Source organism: Eremothecium cymbalariae, chromosome 6 (genome assembly GCF_000235365.1).
Source record: "Eremothecium cymbalariae DBVPG#7215 chromosome 6, complete sequence".
Classification (NCBI taxonomy): Eukaryota; Fungi; Ascomycota; class Saccharomycetes; order Saccharomycetales; family Saccharomycetaceae; genus Eremothecium; species Eremothecium cymbalariae.
Window position 1 is genome coordinate 358,985 of NC_016454.1, and position 21,599 is coordinate 380,583.

Consider the following 21,599-nt stretch of genomic DNA (forward strand, 5'->3'; position numbering starts at 1 on the left):
TGGAAGAAGAACAATGGTAGATAAATAACTCTAAATATCACAAGATACTGTGTTACCTTCACAGGTATTTTGCTAAGGCTCAACGGCATTACTGTGACGTGGTGAAGTTTCAGGTAATCCCAAAAATTCATCATCAACTTCAAATGCACCTTCGTCATCAATGAAAGTAGCCAGATCACTAGCATCATTATCGTGGCCAGATAATAGATCATCAGCCTCATCTAAGAATTGGTCGTGGATTAGAGTTGTATAACTTGGGCCTCTTCTCCCGGAGATTCTTTCCCTCACTCTTTGAAATGTATTTCTGAGTTCTCTTTTGAATAATTGGGTCCCCGTTAATATAGCCGAGAAAACAAAGACGCCAGTTCTAACAATGTTGTTTATAACTTTGTCTATACTATTTTCCTCGATCAATTCATCATCACCAAGGCGAATTTCAGAGAATCTAGCAAAACCACCGTTTCTTCTGATACCACGGTGGTAAATATACCACAATGTGATGGAAAAGAATACCAAATACATCGACCAAATCGAAAATACAATTCCACCATCTAAACCATGCTTTCGTTTGAATTCCTTTTCCTTACCTGGACATGGGAGGGCTGAGCTCAACTTCTCCAGCTTTAAACCCCCATTACACGTAGAAAAGGGTATCTTCCTGTATCCTGTTGGCTCAAAGTATTCGATCAAAGATCTATCCTTTTCACAAACTTCCTTAGGTTCGTTTGGGTCGAAACCCTTCACTAATTTGCAGGTTCCATCCGAAGCTTTATAAAAGTTATAATCGCATTCAAAATCACTTCTTGTACATGAACAATTCTTTACGATTTTATAACGCTCTTTCAATGGAGGACTTCCAATATAACAGTCATGATTTATTTTTTTCAAAACCTCTGCTTTGTGTCCAAATAGACAGTCAGAACCGGGATGTAAAACCGGGAAGTATTCAAGGTCAGTATTTTCTTTGTTGCCCGGGTCAATATTACATGCTCTCTTGAATATATGAGCAAAAGATATAGCATACGTCTTCGTCTTTTCTCCCGTAATAGACTTTGACTTTGCAATCAATAAAAACCTCATACTAGAGTCCTGTGGAACAGTAACAATATCTTTGACCATTACCTTTTGTTCTGCAAATTGATAATTGTCCCATGTTTTGCCTCCATCAATTGAATAAGTCAAGGTATTTGTCTCCTGAATATCAGGCACTAATACAACAATACTACCACGATCACCATATTCCCAATGATGAGGCGTTTTCTTTACTTCCTGCCAGGTGATTCCTCCATCTTCTGTAATGAATGTAGAACATTCCTCGTAAGGCAACAAATGTTCACCAACATTCCCTACAGCAACCATGAAACCTAAAGCAGAGCCTGACGAAAGGGTGTCCCTGATATCTTTCCTATCAGTATAACCGTGGATGTTGAGTGAACAATGTTTCAAATCCTTCTTTTTACAGTGATAACGTTTACCATCAGAATTTTTGGATGGAGGAGTGATATAACTCCAATCGGAACCATCATTAAATGAAATTTTAGATTTCAATTTCTTCTCTTTAGATTTTCCTTTTAAAATGGCATTTGCATTGTCAACAACATTAATTAACAGGATACCCTCTAGACCCTCAACGGTTTCGTAATCGACAAATCCTGCTTTATTTCTGTTAACAGAATCTTCCAAACCAACACAAAATGTTCCATTTGAGTTCGTTTTCATTAAAGTTCCAAACTGAAGCCCCTGATCCATAAATGTTGTTATATGTAAGAATATGGCACCCATTTGAGAGCCTAATATAGTATATGCCCGTTGCTTTTCCATCTTAAAGTCTGCAGGAAACTTAGATTCGGCAAAAGATTTCCCATCGATAGTGATATAAGAACGAACTTCGTCCAAACTATGAATTACGGCAATAGCCGTATAATGACCTGTGGTGAACATACCGAGTATATTATCAAAAACTTGATCTTTGTTATCGGTAAAATAATCAATAGATGTTACTAACGACTTTTGCTTCGTGTCTTTATCTCTCACCTGGCACATAATCATATCTTTGTGTGCTGGATATTCGTAGAGAGCACCAACAAATTCACAATTGATAGCTCCAGATAATAATTCGCTAAAGGAATCACCTCCATCTCTGGTTAGAAAGGCTACAGGATGACATTTAGGATTGTCCAAAACTTCGCAATTCTGACCTCCATAGTAGATAAAAGTTTTTGAATCATGTGGATGAAAGGTTAGAGGAAGATGCAATTGTTTGGAATCTGGTAGGCGAACAGTCCTGAAGCCATGACCTCTATCTTCTGTTATAAACAAACTGTTATCTTTGCCGAATAGATAAGCATCATTATTGGAATATGGATTAAGCACAATCTCCACAATTTGCTCTCCAGATGTGTCGACTAGATTTATTGTCATACCACCATCATTAGATACAAGAACTTCATGTAAGTCCGTTCCTACTAAAAAAGAATCATCTTCCAGAGAATTAAAGTATTGGTATGTCAAGAAATTTCCATTATAAGTAAATTCTGTGACTTGGATATCTGCATTTTCTTTCATACTGTCCATACAGGAAACCTTGGTTTCTTTAAGCTGCAGTGGGTTTTTACACTTATTTCCAGCTTGCTTTTGCAACTGAGGTAATGTGACTTCCTTAGATCCTTGACACAGTCCAGAATATGCTAATAGGTTATAATCGGGAACACATGTACCGTGAATGTCCAAGGAAAAGTGATCAGAACATTCATAGTCATCTACAGTACATTCACATGGTTCTAAAGTGTATATCGGTTCTGGAGAGAAGCTTTTTAACAAACACATGGAGTCATGCTTCCTCCTTCTAAACTTATGTTTAGCTCCATTAACACATCTTCCATCCATCATGTACCAATCCTCAAGGTCTGAATTTGAACATACTGCATCGCCAAATATATTAGAAAATGAAATTGCATACTGTTTTATGTCACCCCTTTCTAGTGATTGAGCATTTAATATAAAATAGGAACCAGAAACATCTAAAGTGGCGCCAGACAATAGAGAAATGGAAAAAGTTTCACCAAATTCATATTCATTCCAATTGTAACCTTGATCTATAGAGTAGTAAAATTCACTAGCAGGGTCACCATCATCCTGTGGATCAGATGGAAGGGCTAGAATAATGTTACCGTAATCACCTATGACATAGCCTACAGGAAAGTCAAAGACTTTCGACCAGGTGAGACCATAGTCCCTAGATAAGAAAGTCATCCATTTGGATGTTTTAGATTTAACAGAATCATGAACGTAGCCAATACCCATTCTAATTCCTGCAACACCGCCCACGTGGAAAGCTCTTTGAACATAGAGAGAGGTAGAAGGTGTCACATGCAAAGTACAGTGCTCAGTATCTTTAATATCACAAAAATAACCTTTGCGTTTTTCATTTTCATTGAATTTTATCTGTTCCCAGGTTTTACCATAGTCTAATGACAATATATTTTTACTCCTACCGTCTCGCGAATGTAAATTAGCAGAAAAGGTACCATCAAGATCCAATACTTGAAAGGAGTCTACCAGATCGAATCCATTTTGTATGTGGGTAGCCAACATTGAAAATTTATACCCACTAGTGTCAGATATAAAAGTAGTTAATCCGTACTTACCATGTCGAAACTTCTTCGTAGGTATGTTAAGTATAATTCTCTCTCCACTTACCATTGCATCCTTTAATATCTCTTCATGCCTTATATGAGTCGGAAAGACTGCCTTGCGAAAGTTATCACCGTCTTTACAAATCCAAAGGTTTTTCACGGAATAAGCATTAAACTTATCTTCAGACGTGATTACTGCAATATATTTGTCCAATAAAGCGACAGAAATAACATGCTCGTTCTCAAACTTTCCAACATCAGTCTTTGTTTTCCAATCATCTGTACGAAAGACATTGGCTGAATGAGACTTCACAATATAATTTAAGCATATAATCGAAGATTCCTTCGCTTGCTGAGATTCACGGGTTTCTCGAATAAACCTACATTGAACCAACACCTCAGGAGAGTACTCATATATCGACTTAAATGACTTCCCCTTATCACCAGAAACTACATGAGAGTACCGCACATCATTTAACATATGACGAAAGTCATTAAAGTCTATAGGGGACAGCCCTGGCAAAGTAAATGCCATCTTCAATATCATATAGTTTTCATTTGCTGGATGAGATATAAAATCAATCATCAAAAGCTCAGATAACCTCTCATCGATAACCTCAAACTTATATATCTTGTTCCATGTCTTCCCTTGGTCTTCCGTTAAGTACACACTCCCATCTTTTAACATCGCCACTGCCCTATATTTAGGGTAATTTGGATCAATATGCACAGATAGAAAGTCATCATTCACCTTCTGAACGACTTCCCATTCAACACCACCATTCCGACTAAGTTGAATTTCCCTTTTCCAGCCTTTCACCATTGTCGTACTATCACTGAAGGCAAATATATTCATTCCATCAAACCCTGTTTCCTCCACTACCGGTTTCTTCGACTCACCTATCACCACAGCCGCCCATGAAAATAAAACCAGCACCCAAAAGACTATCATAATATCAATACTCTATTAGACTGTAGCACAAAACCCACCCCTCTAATCCGTTATTTCTATATGTTGTTGCTCGAATACGTACATTAGCACTGCTTGAGCTTTTCCTTTAGTCACACCACGCTCTAAGCTCCTGGATCCACTTCCGCAGCCAGAAAGCTCCAACATTTATTATCATTTACAACGGATTCAACACAAGACAGTGAGCAAAAGGAATTAGCAGGTGAGCGAATATACAATTCATTGTCCATGTATGATCAACTATGGAATTTCACCATTGGCTACAATTGGTTGTGGTATCAAAAAAGCTTATATGATGTAGTTTACATTAAAAAAGAGCACTTAACAGATGGAAAAATAGCCATGCGGGGGCGACAGCAGTACGTAGTAGTTGACGCATGGAAAAAGAGAGCAGGAATGCGATTGCTGCTGCATTTCTAGTGCAAAGGCTTCTTTCTACACCTCTCTCTTGTCGTTGTCGTCATCGGGATTATCATTGTATGTGTGTGTGGATACGTCAAGAGGCCTGGGTTTGGCAATGTACTTTCCGGTGGTCGCCGCCTCGAAGCAGCTGCTGATGTAAAAATCTACATAAACGGTAAGGACGGGACGGTGCAGACAGCGACGCAGGATGAGTATTCCGGGAAAGAGGTAGTGAGTGTGATGGAAGCTGAAACTCGATTATAGATTGGAGCGTAGCGGAGGAGGTTATTTTACATGGAAGATGGTTTGTTTCGGTTGTTTGAGGCTGAAACAATTGGAGGATAGCTAGATCAAGGGTGGAGGGAGTTCACGGATATTTATTCTTCAGTTTAATATGTCTCGCTTCAAGAAAGAATAGGTTATATAATACATGTAGGATAAATATAGATAGATATAGATATATATATAGGTAGGTAGATTCAGATCGACATGTATTGCTCGGGCAGGAGAGTAAGAAGTGGGAAGGAAATAATACGTAGTATTAATAAAAGACATTGGAGAGCACACACAAGAAGCAAGAGATAATGGGTAAGAAGATTGTGTTTAACATTAGCTCAGAGTTCCAATTGAAAGCGCTTCTCGGAGAAGGTGCATATGGGATTGTATGCTCAGCAGTACACAAGCCTACAGGTGAGATAGTCGCTATCAAGAAGATAGAGCCATTTGAAAGAACGCTGTTCTCCCTCAGAACACTGCGTGAAATAAAAATTCTAAAACATTTCCAACATGAGAATATAATCAGTATTTATGATATCCAAAAGCCGGCGTCTTTCGAGACATTTAACGAGGTTTATATCATTCAAGAGCTCATGCAAACAGACCTACACCGGGTGATTGCGACACAAGCACTGTCGGATGACCATATCCAATATTTCATCTACCAGACGTTACGCGGTCTCAAAGTTCTGCACGGTAGCAATATTATACACAGGGACCTTAAACCTTCAAACCTCCTTCTTAATGCCAATTGTGACCTCAAGATCTGCGATTTCGGCCTGGCACGTATTGATAATGGTGATAACACTGAAATAGAACAAAACCAGCTTTCGGGCATGACAGAGTATGTGGCTACCAGATGGTACCGTGCTCCGGAGGTGATGCTCACTGCGGCAAAATACACGAAAGCCATTGATATCTGGTCGTGCGGGTGCATTCTTGCTGAACTCTTTTTAAAGAGGCCACTTTTCGCTGGCAAGGACTACAAGCACCAGCTAATGCTAATATTTGAGCTGCTTGGCACTCCAGTAGGAGCAGATCTCGTTTCCATAAGATCTCGCCGCGCAAGAGAGTACATAAGCACCTTACCCCGCTACCACAAGATTACCTTGCGCACACTCATTCCAGGTGCTAGTGCACTTGGAATCGACTTGCTCGAGCGAATGCTGGTGTTCGACCCCAGAAAACGCATCACCGCTGCAGACGCTCTCAGGCACCCTTATTTGGCTACCTACCATGATCCTCTCGACGAACCGGAAGGTGCTCCAATCCCCGCCTCGTTCTTTGAATTCGATCGCTACAAGGATCGGCTCACCACCAGAGATCTGAAACAGCTTCTCTGGGACGAGGTTTTCCTGGACAACAGCCACGACACAAGCAACTAGCACCTAATTAAACTCCACTCCGTGCCCCTCCCCGTCGGCTTGCTTATTATTGACACAAGGACGCTAAACTCCCCTATAATCACCGTCCGCCGCCCTTCGCTGCCCAGCCTCACGCCATATATATATAAATAATCACGCAATATATAACATACAGGAGATAGAATGGCACATCACAGCAGTCCACATTTCCAGCAAACACCATAGACATCACATGCCAACCTTTGCCGTCCATTCGCCCATCCATCCAAATATATCTTTATCTACATCTGCCTGACCATGGACAACTGCCAGTCATCCACAACCTGCATTATAGCCATGCCAAAAAAACTCATCCCATTGCATGACTACTGCCATCTACAGCTCCAGACCCAAGCCTACGTGGTGTTACTTGGCCGTGAACCAACATTATTTCCCGACGCCGGATCCTAATTAGTGGGTGGTGGGGGTGTCGAGATCTCCCAACAAGCGCGACGTCGTTGAACCCAGAAGGAAAACAATTAATGTGGAGAGAGAGTGGGGGCTATATAAGGGGCCCAAGATGGCACACGTCGTATTGGAAGGCGGCAACGGTGGTTGCAAAACAAAGGCTGAATCAGTGGGATCTTTCAATTGTGTTTATTAGCATCATTGCAACAAGGATTTCAGAGTTATAGAATGACAGTGTCGCAGCTGTTAAAACAAAGAGTGAGATATAGCCCTTATTTGTCCAAGGTGCGTCTTGCGGAGGAGGTTGTGCCATTGTTTAAGAATGGGCAGTATATAGGATGGTCAGGGTTTACAGGAGTGGGGTCGCCCAAAGCTGTGCCAACTGCATTGGCGCAGTATGTTGAAGAGAACGGGTTGCAGGGGCAGCTTGGGTTTAATTTGTTTGTAGGGGCGTCAGCGGGTCCAGAGGAAAACCGGTGGGCCGAGTTGGACATGATCAAAAGGCGGGCACCGCATCAGGTTGGGAAGCCTATAGCCAGGTCTATTAACGAGGGCAAGATATTATTCTTTGATAAACATTTGTCTATGTTCCCGCAAGACCTGACTTACGGGTACTACACGCGTGAGAGAACGGACGGTAAAATTTTGGATTATACGATCATCGAGGCCACTGCAATTAAAGAGGACGGATCCATAGTACCAGGTCCTTCCGTAGGCGGATCGCCTGAATTTATTGTCGCGGCAGACAAGGTTATTATTGAGGTGAACACGGCGACACCTTCTTTTGAAGGGTTGCACGACATAGATATGCCTGTGAACCCTCCAAACAGGCTACCCTACCCATATACCCGCGTGGACGATCGTTGTGGCATCGACTCGATCCCTGTGGATCCCTCCAAGGTGGTTGCTCTTGTCGAATCCACAGAGCGTGACAAGGTCGGTCCCAATTCCCCCTCTGACGATGTTTCCCGCGCCATTGCTGGCCATTTGGTCGACTTTTTAGAAACCGAGGTGTCTCAAGGTCGCATGCCTGCCAATTTGCACCCATTGCAGAGCGGCATCGGAAACATTGCAAATGCCGTCATCGAGGGTTTAGCGGGTGCATCTTTCAAAAATTTAAACGTCTGGACTGAGGTCTTACAAGATTCCTTCTTGGACCTATTTGAAAATGGCTCCCTTGAGTTCGCAACAGCAACCAGTGTTCGCTTAACCGAGGCTGGCTTCGACAAATTTTTCCAAAACTGGGACAGCTACTCAACCAAGCTCTGTCTTCGCTCCCAGGTCGTCTCCAACAGTCCTGAATTGATTCGTCGTTTGGGAGTCATTGCCATGAACACCCCCGTGGAAGTGGACATCTACGCTCATGCCAATTCCACCAATGTGTCTGGCTCCCGCATGCTAAACGGCCTAGGAGGCTCCGCCGACTTTTTGAGAAACGCCAAGTTGTCAATCATGCACGCCCCTTCGGCCAGACCTACCAAAACTGACCCCACGGGTATCTCCTCCATCGTACCCATGGTCTCCCATGTCGATCAAACCGAACACGACTTGGACATTCTTGTCACTGACCAAGGCCTAGCGGATTTGCGCGGTCTTGCACCCCGCGAGCGTGCTCGCGAGATAATCCGTTCTTGCGCCCACCCGGACTATAAACCAATCTTGCTAGACTACTTACAACGTGCCGAACACTACGCAACACGCACCCGTTCCTTACACGAGCCCCATATGCTAAAGGATGCATTTAAGTTTCACATAAACTTGGCTGAAAACGGCTCCATGAAAGTAAAGTCCTGGGATTAGCCGCCCAACCCCCCCCCCCCCGCGGCCCGTCACGCCACTCCACGCAGCGAAAAAACTTAAAAACTTCTTGCCAACCACCACTACCATACACAGCTACATACCACCATATATATATATACAAAATCCATTATGATCAACTACCCCGACGTAGCAGCATTCGACCTAGACTACACCCTCTGGCCCTGTTTCTGCGACACCCACCTCACCCCCCCGTTCACCCCCGTCAAACTCCCCTCTGGCGAGGTCCAAACCATCATCGACTCCTGCGGCCGCCAAATCTCACTTTACCCGGACATCCCGGACATCCTGTCCGATCTCAAAACCCACGGCACACTCATCGTCTCCGCGTCCCGCACATGGGCCCCGGACATCGCCAAACAGATGCTCGCCTGCTACAAAATACGAACCCGCCCAGACGGCCCCCCCATCCCGCTGCTACAAATATTCGACGCCCTGAGCTGGGGCGACCATCCCAAGATTAACCACATCCGTGATGCTCTGCGCACTATCCACGACAACACCAACAACAACCCACACGGAACCGCCAACCCGGCCCACAGCCTGGCGCACCGCGACCTCTCGGATATCAGATCCCTAAAAATATGTCTATTCGACGACGAACCCAGGAACCGAGATGTAGAAGCCCACGGAGTTTCTTATGTGCACGTGCGAGACCGCAAACGCGGTACAACCTGGGATCTCTACCAAGCTTTCTTGGCCGCAGCCTAATCCCGCACCGCGCCACGCACGCACACGCACACGCACAGCACAGGCACACGCCCGCTGCGCGGGCGTGTGCCTGTGCGCCAAGTGTTTTGCCAGCCGCACCTTCCCCCACCGGTCCTGTACCACAGAACACCAGCAGCGTTTCCTCTATTTTGCCTGTACCATGATTATTTCTTGGCCAAAGACAACCGAGCCACAATCAGACCCCCGAAACACCCCCTTGTACCAACCCTTGTCCCAAGAAACTATCTGCATTTACATTGTCCTCCCCCATCCCTTATTGTCGTCCAAAACATACACACAGAAGCCCGCGCACCCATTCCCAACCTCCCGCCTACTCCGCCTACTCCGTCTACGCACGATTTACCACAGAGACAAACCACCGATCTCCTCACATCCGTACCCCGCTACACCGCTACCGCACCACACCGCGTTTTCAGTCGGGACAGAAGGAACAAAGGATATAAGAGAAGTAACAACCTACGAAAGAGACGTTCCCCTCCTCCTTTGTGGTGTAATTCGTGATATCTTTTTTTCGCCAAAAATTGGGGGTTTCTTCTAAACAGGGGTTCTAGGCAAATCTTCGTGTAAAGTATACAAGAGGGAAAAACAACAAAAAGAGTTCTTCTTTTCCCATCTTTCTCTCTGTCTCATCTCTTTTCTTATCTCGTCTGGATAGATCTTTTTTTGTTTTTTAGTTTTGTTTTTTTGTTTATTTTCTTCTGGAAAAAAATCAAAATAATAAAGACAAAACAGTTACACATAATGGATGGGAAGCACAGGATGACGGGTAGCAGCAGCAGCAGCAGCAGCAGCCGGGTGGAACAGCGTGGGAACGTGGATCCGGTTATGGATAGCGAGTCGGAGGACGAGGGAAAGAAGAGCAAGGGTGATTCTGGCGGCGGTTCTACGTTCAAGACGCCGACGACCCCGTCCAAGGCTGGGAGTGGGAGTATGGTGTCGTTGAGCGGGGGCATGGGCGGGAAGAAGGGTAAGAAACGGGCAGGGCAGGAGCAGGTTGCGGTCTGCGGCGGTGCGGCGGGCGGGCCGCCGCCGCAGACGCAGACGGCGTTGGGGGAGGTGGAGCACGGTCCGAGGCGGCTGTCGCAGGAGGAGATTGTGGACCAGATGGAGAAGGAGCAGGATGCCATTGTGATGCGGTTGTTGCGGGAAATTGATCTTCTCAGGGAGGAGAACAGCAGGTTGCGTCGGAACATGGGTCACGTGTTGAATGGGGAGCCGTTGTCGCCCACACCGCCCCAGTCGCGGCGGTCTTCGATTGCGTCGCTGAGACAGCCGCAGCTTTTTGCGTCGGCTGGGTCGATGGGGTCTACTCCGTGTAGTTCGAGGCGGTCGTCGTTTTCGCAGATGGATAATTTGAAGTCGGACTTGCAGAAAAAGAGGAATTCAGCGTGCAGCTATCCGATCACGCTGAGTAGTGGTGCCTGTGGTGGCGGCGGCGGTGGCGGCGGCGTTGGAGGGCAGTTGGGTGGGAAATACGGTGGGTTTGATTATGTCGATGGGTTGTGGTCGTCTTCCGCGCAGGATCAAGTTCCGGTGGGCCCTGGTATTGCGGGAACACGTACGAGACGCCGGAGGCAGTCTAATGATCCTGCGACGGCGACCGGCCCTCGGTTATCCAAGTTGCCGAATCGGGCTGGCTACACTGTTCTTTAGCAGTGGGCTTCCGCCTCCTGCATCCCTAACTATATGTGCAAGCAAGCAAGGATCCGTTCTGCTACGTTGTTACTACTGTTAAGACCTTATTTTTTTATTTTTTTTCCCGCCTCTCTTGTTTACGGTCATACATATATCTCTCAGAAAAAGAATATATGGATAATCTACACCTGTATATCTTTCCTGGCAGTTGGGTGGTTTTTTCTTTTTCTTCCAGTGGTCCCCAGGCCGAGTGAGTATATATGAGTTTAGTTTGTTACAAAGTGTATATATCATCATTCTAAAGCGCAATTTCGCTTCTCCTTTTCCTTATTTTTATTCTTGTTATTCTTGCTATTATTATCAGTATCACTGTAATTGTTGTTGTTATTCACCGTCCTGGTTATAGTTAATTGTTTCCACAAGTTCCACTGTTACCGTGCAGCAACGGGCAGAGTTTCATCTAAGGTGTCAGTTGTCAGTTGTCAGTTGCAGTGGTGTGTCTGATGCGTTTCATAAGGGCGGTTTGCAATTACCCGATGTGGACGATGTTCGGATTAAATAAGCGAGTCTAAAACATTTATATTTTTGTCTGGCGCACAAGAATAAATCTCGTCTATGGCTTTGCACTGAAACAGATACAAGTTGGAACATGTCACTGGTTTTTTGTAGTATCCTTCCTGATGTTTAGGAACTTATATAAAGAGGTTGAAGATGCTTTCTACTCGGTACTAGTTTTTGAGAGGGGTAGTGTATATAATATTGTTATCTTTTTATTTTTTATTCCTACGTTACTATTAAAAAAACATCTTACACATCACTCACAAGCACCAATGAAGTTTGGAATTTTGATGCTGCTAATGGGCGCATACTGTGCAGTCGCAGAGGACACTTATTACTACAATTCCACTCTGCAGATTACATCCTATGTTTGCCCCGAATGTGTCACCTTGACGCCTGATGTGTCTGTCACGGCAAGCTGCTCAGGTTGTTCTCCGGGGTCATCTCAGTCAGACAGCACTGGAACTATTACGAACCAAACGACAGATGGTCTGACAGTAACAACAACGTCCAGCTGTGACACAGACTCCGTTGAATCAACCACTGTTCCCGAGCTATCGAGCTATGAACCCACCACTTCAGAGTTTTCTGTTGGTTATACCACTTACACCACTAGGTTCTACTCGACAATCACAATCACACAAGGAGAGTGTCCTGTTTGTACCGTTACCACATCAGTCTCTACCATTCCGATAGTTACTTCCTATACTTTACCGCCTCCAGATTCCGTTAGCACTGGGACGCCTGAAGTGCCTTCGCTAACCGAACAATCTTCTACTTCTGAAGCACCCTCGACGTCTCAGGTACCTCCAGAGACTGATTCACAGCCATATGAATCCATCAACCCTAAAACTTCCAGCCCAAGCTTGGAGTCCACCTTATACACCACACATAGTTACTCGACAGTCACCATCACACACGGGGAGTGCCCAAAATGCAGTAAAGTTACTTCCGTTTCCACAATCCCTATCATTTCCGCATTCACATCAACTATATCTTCTGTTGCTTCTACACCATCTTCCAGCGAGCCTATTTCTAGTCCGCATTCCACTGGCTACTTAGAAAGTACTATCACGACTGGGACCACCGACATCACCACTCTTACTGAAACTAGCAGCTGCTCTGACAGCACCGAAGGGTCCGACACCACCACAGTCGTTACTCCTACCACACACACTGAAGTTTCTTCTACAAATCCTTCCATAGAGCCTTCTACCGAGGGATCATCCGCCCCAGATGTATCCACTGCTACCGAGGGATCATCCACCCCAGGTGTACCATCCACCACAGATGTATCCATTGCTACCGAGGGATCATCCACCCCAGGTGTACCATCCACCACAGATGTATCCACTACTACCGAGGGATCATCCACCACAGATGTATCCATTGCTACCGAGGGATCATCCACCCCAGGTGCATCCACTGCTACCGAGGGATCATCCACCCCAGGTGTGTCCACTACTGAATCTATCTCCACCGAAACACCTCCTCCAGAGACTGTGTCAGAACCCTATGAATCCATCAACCCTAAAACTTCCAGCCCAAGCTTGGAGTCCACCTTATACACCACACATAGTTACTCGACAGTCACCATCACACACGGGGAGTGCCCAAAATGCAGTAAAGTTACTTCCGTTTCCACAATCCCTATCATTTCCGCATTCACATCAACTATATCTTCTGTTGCTTCTACACCATCTTCCAGCGAGCCTATTTCTAGTCCGCATTCCACTGGCTACTTAGAAAGTACTATCACGACTGGGACCACCGACATCACCACTCTTACTGAAACTAGCAGCTGCTCTGACAGCACCGAAGGGTCCGACACCACCACAGTCGTTACTCCTACCACACACACTGAAGTTTCTTCTACAAATCCTTCCATAGAGCCTTCTACCGAGGGATCATCCGCCCCAGATGTATCCACTGCTACCGAGGGATCATCCACCCCAGGTGTACCATCCACCACAGATGTATCCACTGCTACCGAGGGATCATCCGCCCCAGATGTATCCACTGCTACCGAGGGATCATCCACCCCAGGTGTACCATCCACCACAGATGTATCCACTACTACCGAGGGATCATCCACCCCAGGTGCATCCACTGCTACCGAGGGATCATCCACCCCAGGTGCATCCACTGCTACCGAGGGATCATCCACCCCAGGTGTACCATCCACCACAGATGTATCCATTGCTACCGAGGGATCATCCACCCCAGGTGTACCATCCACCACAGATGTATCCACTACTACCGAGGGATCATCCACCCCAGGTGCATCCACTGCTACCGAGGGATCATCCACCCCAGGTGCATCCACTGCTACCGAGGGATCATCCACCCCAGGTGTGTCCACTACTGAATCTATCTCCACCGAAACACCTCCTCCAGAGACTGTGTCAGAACCCTATGAATCCATCAACCCTAAAACTTCCAGCCCAAGCTTGGAGTCCACCTTATACACCACACATAGTTACTCGACAGTCACCATCACACACGGGGAGTGCCCAAAATGCAGTAAAGTTACTTCCGTTTCCACAATCCCTATCATTTCCGCATTCACATCAACTATATCTTCTGTTGCTTCTACACCATCTTCCAGCGAGCCTATTTCTAGTCCGCATTCCACTGGCTACTTAGAAAGTACTATCACGACTGGGACCACAGACATCACCACTCTCACTGAAACTTCTAGCAGCTCTGAGACTATGGAAGTCTCGAGCACAGTTCCCGGAGTTACTCCTGAGTTGTCCTCACCGGCTTCTGAATACCCACAGTCTGATATGTCTACCGGCACACCTGAAGTTACACCATCTACTTCATCTACTACAACATCACCCTCTCTAAGCATTCCAGATACATCCTTGCCACCTTACGAATCCATTAATCCAAAGACTTCTACTAAAGGGTTTGAATGCAGCGCCTATACAACCACTATTCAATCTATAATCATTGTTACCTCTGGTATATGCCCTGACTGCTCTACCATAACTTCTCTGACCAACATACCAGTCGTCACGACTGGTATATATCCTGAATGCGGTAACAACCCACCATCCCCATCAGTTCCAAGTATAGTAACAAGCACAATTATTAGCTTAACCACCGAGGAAGATATAACTTTAACGAGCACTTCGTTCAAAACAATAACCTTCACAACACCATCCGTTTCTGGCACGAGTGAAAGTACCACGGTTGTACCACCACAAGCCCCCGAAACAGCCTCTACAGAATGTACTTCTAATTGCAATATCTCTCCATCTGTTTCGTTAGGATCATCCACCATATCCACAACTTCCGAAACCACTCCGCATTCTGACGGCAAAACGACAACCGATCAAATAACAACAAGTGCCACTGTTTCAAAGGCTACAACAATTACTTCTTCTGCAGAATCTACAAACACCATCCCAACAATTGTCCAAAAATCTTCCACCTTCAAAACATCTTCAAGTACAGCTAGTAGCCCATCTATTTCTGTGTATGACGGCAAGGCACCAACATTCTCTCCATCAATAACTCTATTGGTACTCGGACTATTAGGTTTTATTTAACCTCAATTATTAGATATATATTTTCTCTTCGTTTTTTGTTAGATACTATTTACCACATTTATCTGAAACGTGAATCAAAAAGTATTGGGTATATCACACTTCTCAAACCAACCTATCCTCTTGGCACTTTCGAAGGTGTAACCAGATGTGCTGTCAACTATTACTAATATCTTAAAAATTGCCAATAGCCAATCAAGGTAAAGCAAGTCCCCTTTTATGATCTGCTATAAAGAAAAAAATTACAAAACAAGACAGTCCTATATAATATACCAGTAGTCTCTACCAAATAATACGTTAATATAATAATATACAGTAATTTTTTAAAATATCTTTATATTCAGTTCCAAATATTACATAAATTGTTAAGCTCTGTCACCGGCATTTGAGTAAAAATAAGTCTGGTGATCACGTGACAGGTCAAATATGGAAAAAGCAATTTGGGACGTTGAATCTTTTCTTTTTCGGTTTTATACATAGTGAAAAATTTTCAATACTCATCTCATCGCCAGGTAACAAGCAGTATATTCTGTGTACTAAAAGGCTAGTTATAATCTTAGCATTTTGAATCCGATTGACTGCTTCAAGTTCGTTTCAATTTCTATCCAAAGAACCACTTAAGTCTATCTCTGAACTAAAAATGGCTAAGGCTGCTACCACCAAAAAGGCTGCTAAGAAAGACTTGAAGAAGCAGAAAAAAGCTGCTACCCCAGTCACCAGCTCTTCTTCCAGTGAAGATTCCAGCTCCTCTTCTTCCTCAGAAAGCTCTTCTGATTCTGAGGCTGAATCCAACTCCACTTCCTCTTCTTCTGAGGCCGAATCCAACTCTAGCTCTTCTTCGGAAGATGAATCCTCTTCAGACGACGAATCCTCTGATTCTTCATCTTCCGACTCAGAAAGTGAATCTGAGAAGCCAAACAAGAAAACTAAGAGTTCATCTGAAGATGAAGACTCTTCCTCTAAAAGCGACTCTTCTGACAGTGAGCAATCAGACTCAGAATCTGAAAGCGATTCTGAAGAAAAGGCCAAGAACGATGAAACATCATCTTCTTCGTCATCTGATGACGATTCGTCCGACGACTCCTCAGATGAATCCTCTTCATCCTCATCCGAAGACGCTGCTACTGGAGTAATGAAGACTGACGAAGAAGAAGAAGAAGAAGAAGAAGAAGGTTCGAAGAAACGTAAATCCACTGATTCAGCTAACTTGGACAGATCTAAAGATGAAAAATCCCAAAAGAAGCACAAAAAGGACTCTCCAACTGAACCTGCCACCATTTTTGTCGGCAGGTTATCTTGGTCCATCGATGATGAATGGTTGAAGACCGAATTCGAACACATTGGCGGTGTGATTAGCGCTAGGGTCATCTACGAAAGAGGTACAGAGAGATCCCGTGGATACGGCTATGTCGACTTTGAGGATAAATCATATGCCGAAAAGGCCATTAAGGAAATGCAAGGTAAGGAAATCGATGGTAGACCAATTAACGTCGACATGTCCACCTCTAAACCTGCTTCCAACCCAAAAGAAGACCGTGCTAAAAAATTCGGCGACGTGCCATCTCAGCCATCCGATACTTTGTTCTTAGGTAACCTGTCCTTTAACGCGGACCGTGATAACATCTTTGAGCTTTTTAAAGACTATGGTAGTATCATCAGTGTTAGAATCCCGACGCATCCAGAGACCAACCAACCAAAAGGTTTCGGTTATGTCCAATATGCGTCTATCGAGGAAGCCCAGAAAGCATTGGACAAACTTCAAGGTGAGTACATTGACAACAGACCCGTTAGATTAGACTTCTCCTCTCCAAGACCACCCCAAAGTGGAAATGGCGGCAACTCTGGATTCAGAGGTGGCAGAGGCGGTGCCCGCTTCACCCCAAGAGGTGGCCCTACTGCAAGAACTGGTTCCGGCGCAAACAGCGCCCCGCTAGGTAAGGGAAGACAAAGCGCTGCATTCCAAGGTACCAAGAAGACTTTTGATTAAACGGTACATAAAAACCTACAGAAGTTCAACAACCGCATAGACCAGTCTCTCCCCGCGCACCGTTACTCGAAGCAACTTTACTTTCTGTCAAATCACAACCACCACCACCAACATCACCATATCCTATATTCTGACGAAAAGAACATGCATTCTACTAATACATAGATTAACTTCAGATAACCCCATAAATCAAGACCGCTCCTACATAAAAATCTGAAGCTAAGTTTTACCTAGTTTTTTGTATCTGCTGTACATTATATTCTGTATCAATTAATATATAACTCAAATATATATGTGAGGAAAAATAAAAAAATGAATCCCTGCTACAATGACTACTCCAGCGTCACTCAACTGTCTAGATTAATCGCCAATCCCTGACTAATTCTCAGCTAATCTCAAGCCTCTTTATATACACAATGCCCAATACCTAAATTAATAACCAACCTGTTTCATACACAAACCCCGTCAGGTCCTTCTTAGACATCAATTATGAACACAACATATTGTTACACCGAGTTTCATCCCCATTCGCCTGCTCATCTACGTTGGGTATGCCTCAAACACCGCACCCCCATATCTCCGTCGACTTCTGACACATATTCTTCGCAATGCATAGTACGTTTCTAATTTACTACATATGGCACTTTATTCGTCGAGCAGCCGTCTACCTCGCCAAGACAATAACTTTCCCTGCCACACCTGCTGCGTGGGAAAAGGGTTGTCGCATTTGTCATTGGAAAGGCACCTTTTTTGGATGTATCGGAACAGAATTGGCAAATTCTGTTATCTCGTTGGCATAAACGACTTCTAGAGGTATGCCAGAGAAACTGCTTGATAAAAGCTAAGACGGGCTCGAGCAGATTGTATTTTAATTGTTTTTGTCCTTTGTTCTGTGGATATCCAAAGGCCAGAGGGAACAAGGTGGATTATCCAAGTACAGAAGTAAAGGGACAGACAGGGTTGATTCAGTTATCAAAAAAGTACATAAATTTGCTCTAGTAATTTTACTACAAAGGTTAATATAGATCAGGCTTAAAGAAGGCGGTAATTGCGATATTTTTCGAAGTTAGCTCGAAGATTCTCAATATTTTTTGAAATTTTTTATTCGGTGTGGATGTCATCAACTTAAGCCAGTGGACGGTAACAAGTACAGAGGTTTGTGTTGTATAGTTGTATATTATAGAAGGAGAGAGAAACGTTTTTATTTCAAGAGGTAGTTTTCGAAGTATTCGAGAAGAGGGAGACAAGGAATTAGTTTGGGGATCTGGACGCACGCGGTTTGGGTATTTAAAATAATTTGTTGAGTGGGTTATATAAGACGTTGTAAGGTGGCATTTGGAGGCAGGTTGTAGTGTTTTGTGCTTTTCGAGAGTTTTGGGGTTGTTATTTGTTTAGAAGCAGTTTTTGTGGTTAAAAGGGTAGGGGTTCGGGAAATTCGATGTTGGCAACACATGGGGTTCTTTTCCAAGTTTAAGCTGCTAAGCTCGTTTCAAGCGGAGAATTCGCCTGAAAGGAGGCTAAAGACGTTGGTAGTGGTTGCCGATTTTTACGTGGATATCGAGGAGCCACATAAGATATGGAAACCTGGAGAATTTATTGCTGGGGAGGTGGTGCTCTCACTGAAGAAGCCATTAAAGAATGTGAGTGTGAATCTTGCTTTGGTTGGTAAGTTGAAGGTACGAAACGGGGCAGGCGCAACGTCTAGATTGAAGTTAGAACGGGAGTTGTTTAAAAAGTCTACGGTTATATATGGAGATATTGTAGAAAAGCCCACGGCAGTTGACGATTTGAATGGCCTTACTAGAGGAGATCATCGTTTCCCTTTCCGGATGATGATTCCGATGAAAAATGTATATACGTCGATAGAGTTTGAGAAGGGTTCAATCTCCTATAGTGTTGAATGTACTCTTAAACCCCTTATTGATTCGTCGTGCTCTATGTCAAAATGCTCGAAAAGGTTTTCACTCTTGGTTCCCGTGGACGTGGGTCCTCTGCCGAAACCGACCACGAAGATTGTTGTTCTACAATCCCCCCAGATGATGAGGGGCCCAAGGCTTAGTATGGCAGAACAAGATACCTCTTCATCTTTAACGAAGAAGACGAATCCTTTGACCATCTCCAATGCATCAGCTACCACAAATACATCGTCGAAGACTGTTACAATATCAGTGGATATAGCAGAATCTGGCTTCACAATCGGTGATACCATCAAGATAAAGGTTCACATACAGCATTATAAAGATTATTCGCATTCCGCTGGCCTCATTGCCACGTTGGTACGAATCTGTCGCATGCATGGTGTTGGAAAAGAAGATCCTATGGAGACGTTCCGTAAAGATATCTGCCAGTGTGTTTCCCCACTTTATATAGACCCCAACACATACGACTGTTTTGTGGTTATGAATCTAAATGTTCCTCTCGATGCATTTCCAACCTTGGTTGTACCAGATAGAGGGTTCAGTTTTCAATACTATATCGAAGTTCTCGCAAATCTATCCCCCCGAAATATTGTGTACACCGAGTCTAATAGAATAGTTGGCGGATCTAGCACTACGGATATACCAATACCTTCAACGAAGGGCCATATAACCAAGAAATTCAGCATTATTCCTCCTAAACTACCTATTCCCAACAAAAATGAAGCTGGAGCGTTGGACGAATCCCTGATTTTCTTTCAAGATATGATCAATGTTGATAAACTCAAACGCTTAAGAAATGTCACAGGTACTTCAATAGAAATTGTTATAGGTACCCACAAAAGTGATTGCCCACAAACTAATACGCTATCAAAACCTGCTGGTGAACTAAAAGAAGGCTCTTCATCAGTTCCATATGAAGATCCTCCTACATCCTACATCTCTTCCGTTTCGAAACCTGAAGACACGTACGATAAACTCTGTCAACAATATTTTGGAGACTTAATTAGTGAGCCATCATCATCCAGGAAAAAACAAGTCGATAATCTAGAAGCCGACGTATACCCCACTGACCCAGTGCCGAGATACACAGCAAATTCTGAATATCCTGTTACAGAAGACAAGAATGAGTTAGAACAACTAAGGCTACATGAGTTAGAAAGCGATCCACCTCCCGAAAATCCCTAGTCTGCTAACAACAGATACATTTGGTAGTATATCTACGACTAAGCGCATCCTAGTCCTAATAATATATACATGTATATACGCTGTGGACGTACTATATCGCAAGTTTGTAACGTGGGGAATGATACAGAAAAATTTCCGGAATCTTCACATAAAGTCGTTTCAGAACCGATGAGCAGTCCAAATTACAAGTTCAACAACAGTATTTAGGTCAAATAGAGCTCATTATGAATGTACAGGATAGAAGAAGGATCCTTGGCCCCCAGAATGCTAAGCCAATCACTTTTAGTTCAGTGCGGAGCGAAACGGATGCTGGAAGCTCAACAGAAGACGATAATGCTAGATTAGTTGAAAAAGATGGACAAGGATCTATGTTTATAAAAAGTGGGTTAGTCAGCAATGCCAACGGGTCCTCATATCTAGAATTAAATGGAAACTCGCATTATTCATTGTTAGTCACATCGGTATACGGGCCTCGTCCCATTCGTGGGTCATTTACTTCTCAGGCGACGGTGTCCGTACAGTTCAAGGAAGTAACGTTGGAAAGGTGGAGTTCAGGGGAGGTTATGGAAATATGTAATTTTCTAACCAATGTATTCAATGCTGTAATTCGATTAGAGAGGTATCCAAAATCGGGAATTGATATTTTTTTAAATTTAATTCAACATAGTGATTCTAAGAAGAGTGAAGAAGATATAAGCTTAGTATCAATTTTACCGTACTGTATCAATGGAATCACCTTAGCTTTGGTGGATGCGGGCATAGAAGTAGTGGATATGGTAAGTGCCGGTAGATACAACCGCAATGTTATTGCATTTGGCAAAAACGGCGAAGAAATTGTTGGCTACTGGCAAGATGACAATGAGGAAGACATCCTGAATGTCGTTCAAAAATGCCGAGAAGAGTATTTTAAAGGCAGAGAGACGATGGTAAACTACTTAGTTTCTAAGAATAGTGATTCCATGTAAATATTACCCCCTCCCCCATTTATTATCTTTTTATTTATTCTCTTTAGGTCGTTTTTATATACAGTGTTAAATGTAGCATAACTTGTAGTCAATATGGTTCAACAAAAATAAATTTGAAGTCTTTCTATAAAAGGATTAAACCAGGTAAC

At 43.9% G+C, this 21,599-nt stretch overlaps 9 protein-coding genes across 9 annotated transcripts; 8 read left to right on the forward strand and 1 right to left on the reverse strand.

The window, feature by feature from the left end:
* Positions 1-72: 72 nt before the first annotated feature.
* Positions 73-4,587, reverse strand: PEP1 (type I sorting receptor; the record flags this gene model as incomplete). Its single annotated transcript, XM_003647347.1, has 1 exon — positions 73-4,587. One exon carries the CDS (start codon positions 4,585-4,587, stop codon positions 73-75), a length of 4,515 nt encoding a protein of 1,504 aa, XP_003647395.1.
* A 1,004-nt stretch (positions 4,588-5,591) lies between these two features.
* Positions 5,592-6,668, forward strand: FUS3 (mitogen-activated serine/threonine-protein kinase FUS3; the record flags this gene model as incomplete). The annotated part of the gene is made up of 1 exon (XM_003647348.1): positions 5,592-6,668. One exon carries the CDS (start codon positions 5,592-5,594, stop codon positions 6,666-6,668), a length of 1,077 nt encoding a protein of 358 aa, XP_003647396.1.
* A 654-nt stretch (positions 6,669-7,322) lies between these two features.
* ACH1 (acetyl-CoA hydrolase) lies at positions 7,323-8,894 on the forward strand (the record flags this gene model as incomplete). Its single annotated transcript, XM_003647349.1, has 1 exon — positions 7,323-8,894. The coding sequence occupies one exon, from the start codon at positions 7,323-7,325 to the stop codon at positions 8,892-8,894; it is 1,572 nt and encodes a 523-aa protein (XP_003647397.1).
* A 129-nt stretch (positions 8,895-9,023) lies between these two features.
* On the forward strand, positions 9,024-9,623 carry Ecym_6198 (Mg-dependent acid phosphatase; the record flags this gene model as incomplete). Its single annotated transcript, XM_003647350.1, has 1 exon — positions 9,024-9,623. One exon carries the CDS (start codon positions 9,024-9,026, stop codon positions 9,621-9,623), a length of 600 nt encoding a protein of 199 aa, XP_003647398.1.
* Positions 9,624-10,385: 762 nt separating this feature from the next.
* On the forward strand, positions 10,386-11,297 carry RTS3 (Rts3p; the record flags this gene model as incomplete). Its single annotated transcript, XM_003647351.1, has 1 exon — positions 10,386-11,297. One exon carries the CDS (start codon positions 10,386-10,388, stop codon positions 11,295-11,297), a length of 912 nt encoding a protein of 303 aa, XP_003647399.1.
* Positions 11,298-11,959: 662 nt separating this feature from the next.
* Ecym_6200 (uncharacterized protein) lies at positions 11,960-15,397 on the forward strand (the record flags this gene model as incomplete). The annotated part of the gene is made up of 1 exon (XM_003647352.1): positions 11,960-15,397. The coding sequence occupies one exon, from the start codon at positions 11,960-11,962 to the stop codon at positions 15,395-15,397; it is 3,438 nt and encodes a 1,145-aa protein (XP_003647400.1).
* A 637-nt stretch (positions 15,398-16,034) lies between these two features.
* On the forward strand, positions 16,035-17,381 carry NSR1 (Nsr1p; the record flags this gene model as incomplete). Its single annotated transcript, XM_003647353.1, has 1 exon — positions 16,035-17,381. The coding sequence occupies one exon, from the start codon at positions 16,035-16,037 to the stop codon at positions 17,379-17,381; it is 1,347 nt and encodes a 448-aa protein (XP_003647401.1).
* A 1,451-nt stretch (positions 17,382-18,832) lies between these two features.
* On the forward strand, positions 18,833-20,485 carry RIM8 (Rim8p; the record flags this gene model as incomplete). The annotated part of the gene is made up of 1 exon (XM_003647354.1): positions 18,833-20,485. The coding sequence occupies one exon, from the start codon at positions 18,833-18,835 to the stop codon at positions 20,483-20,485; it is 1,653 nt and encodes a 550-aa protein (XP_003647402.1).
* A 224-nt stretch (positions 20,486-20,709) lies between these two features.
* MTR3 (exosome non-catalytic core subunit MTR3) lies at positions 20,710-21,450 on the forward strand (the record flags this gene model as incomplete). Its single annotated transcript, XM_003647355.1, has 1 exon — positions 20,710-21,450. One exon carries the CDS (start codon positions 20,710-20,712, stop codon positions 21,448-21,450), a length of 741 nt encoding a protein of 246 aa, XP_003647403.1.
* Between the last annotated feature and the right edge of the window lie 149 nt (positions 21,451-21,599).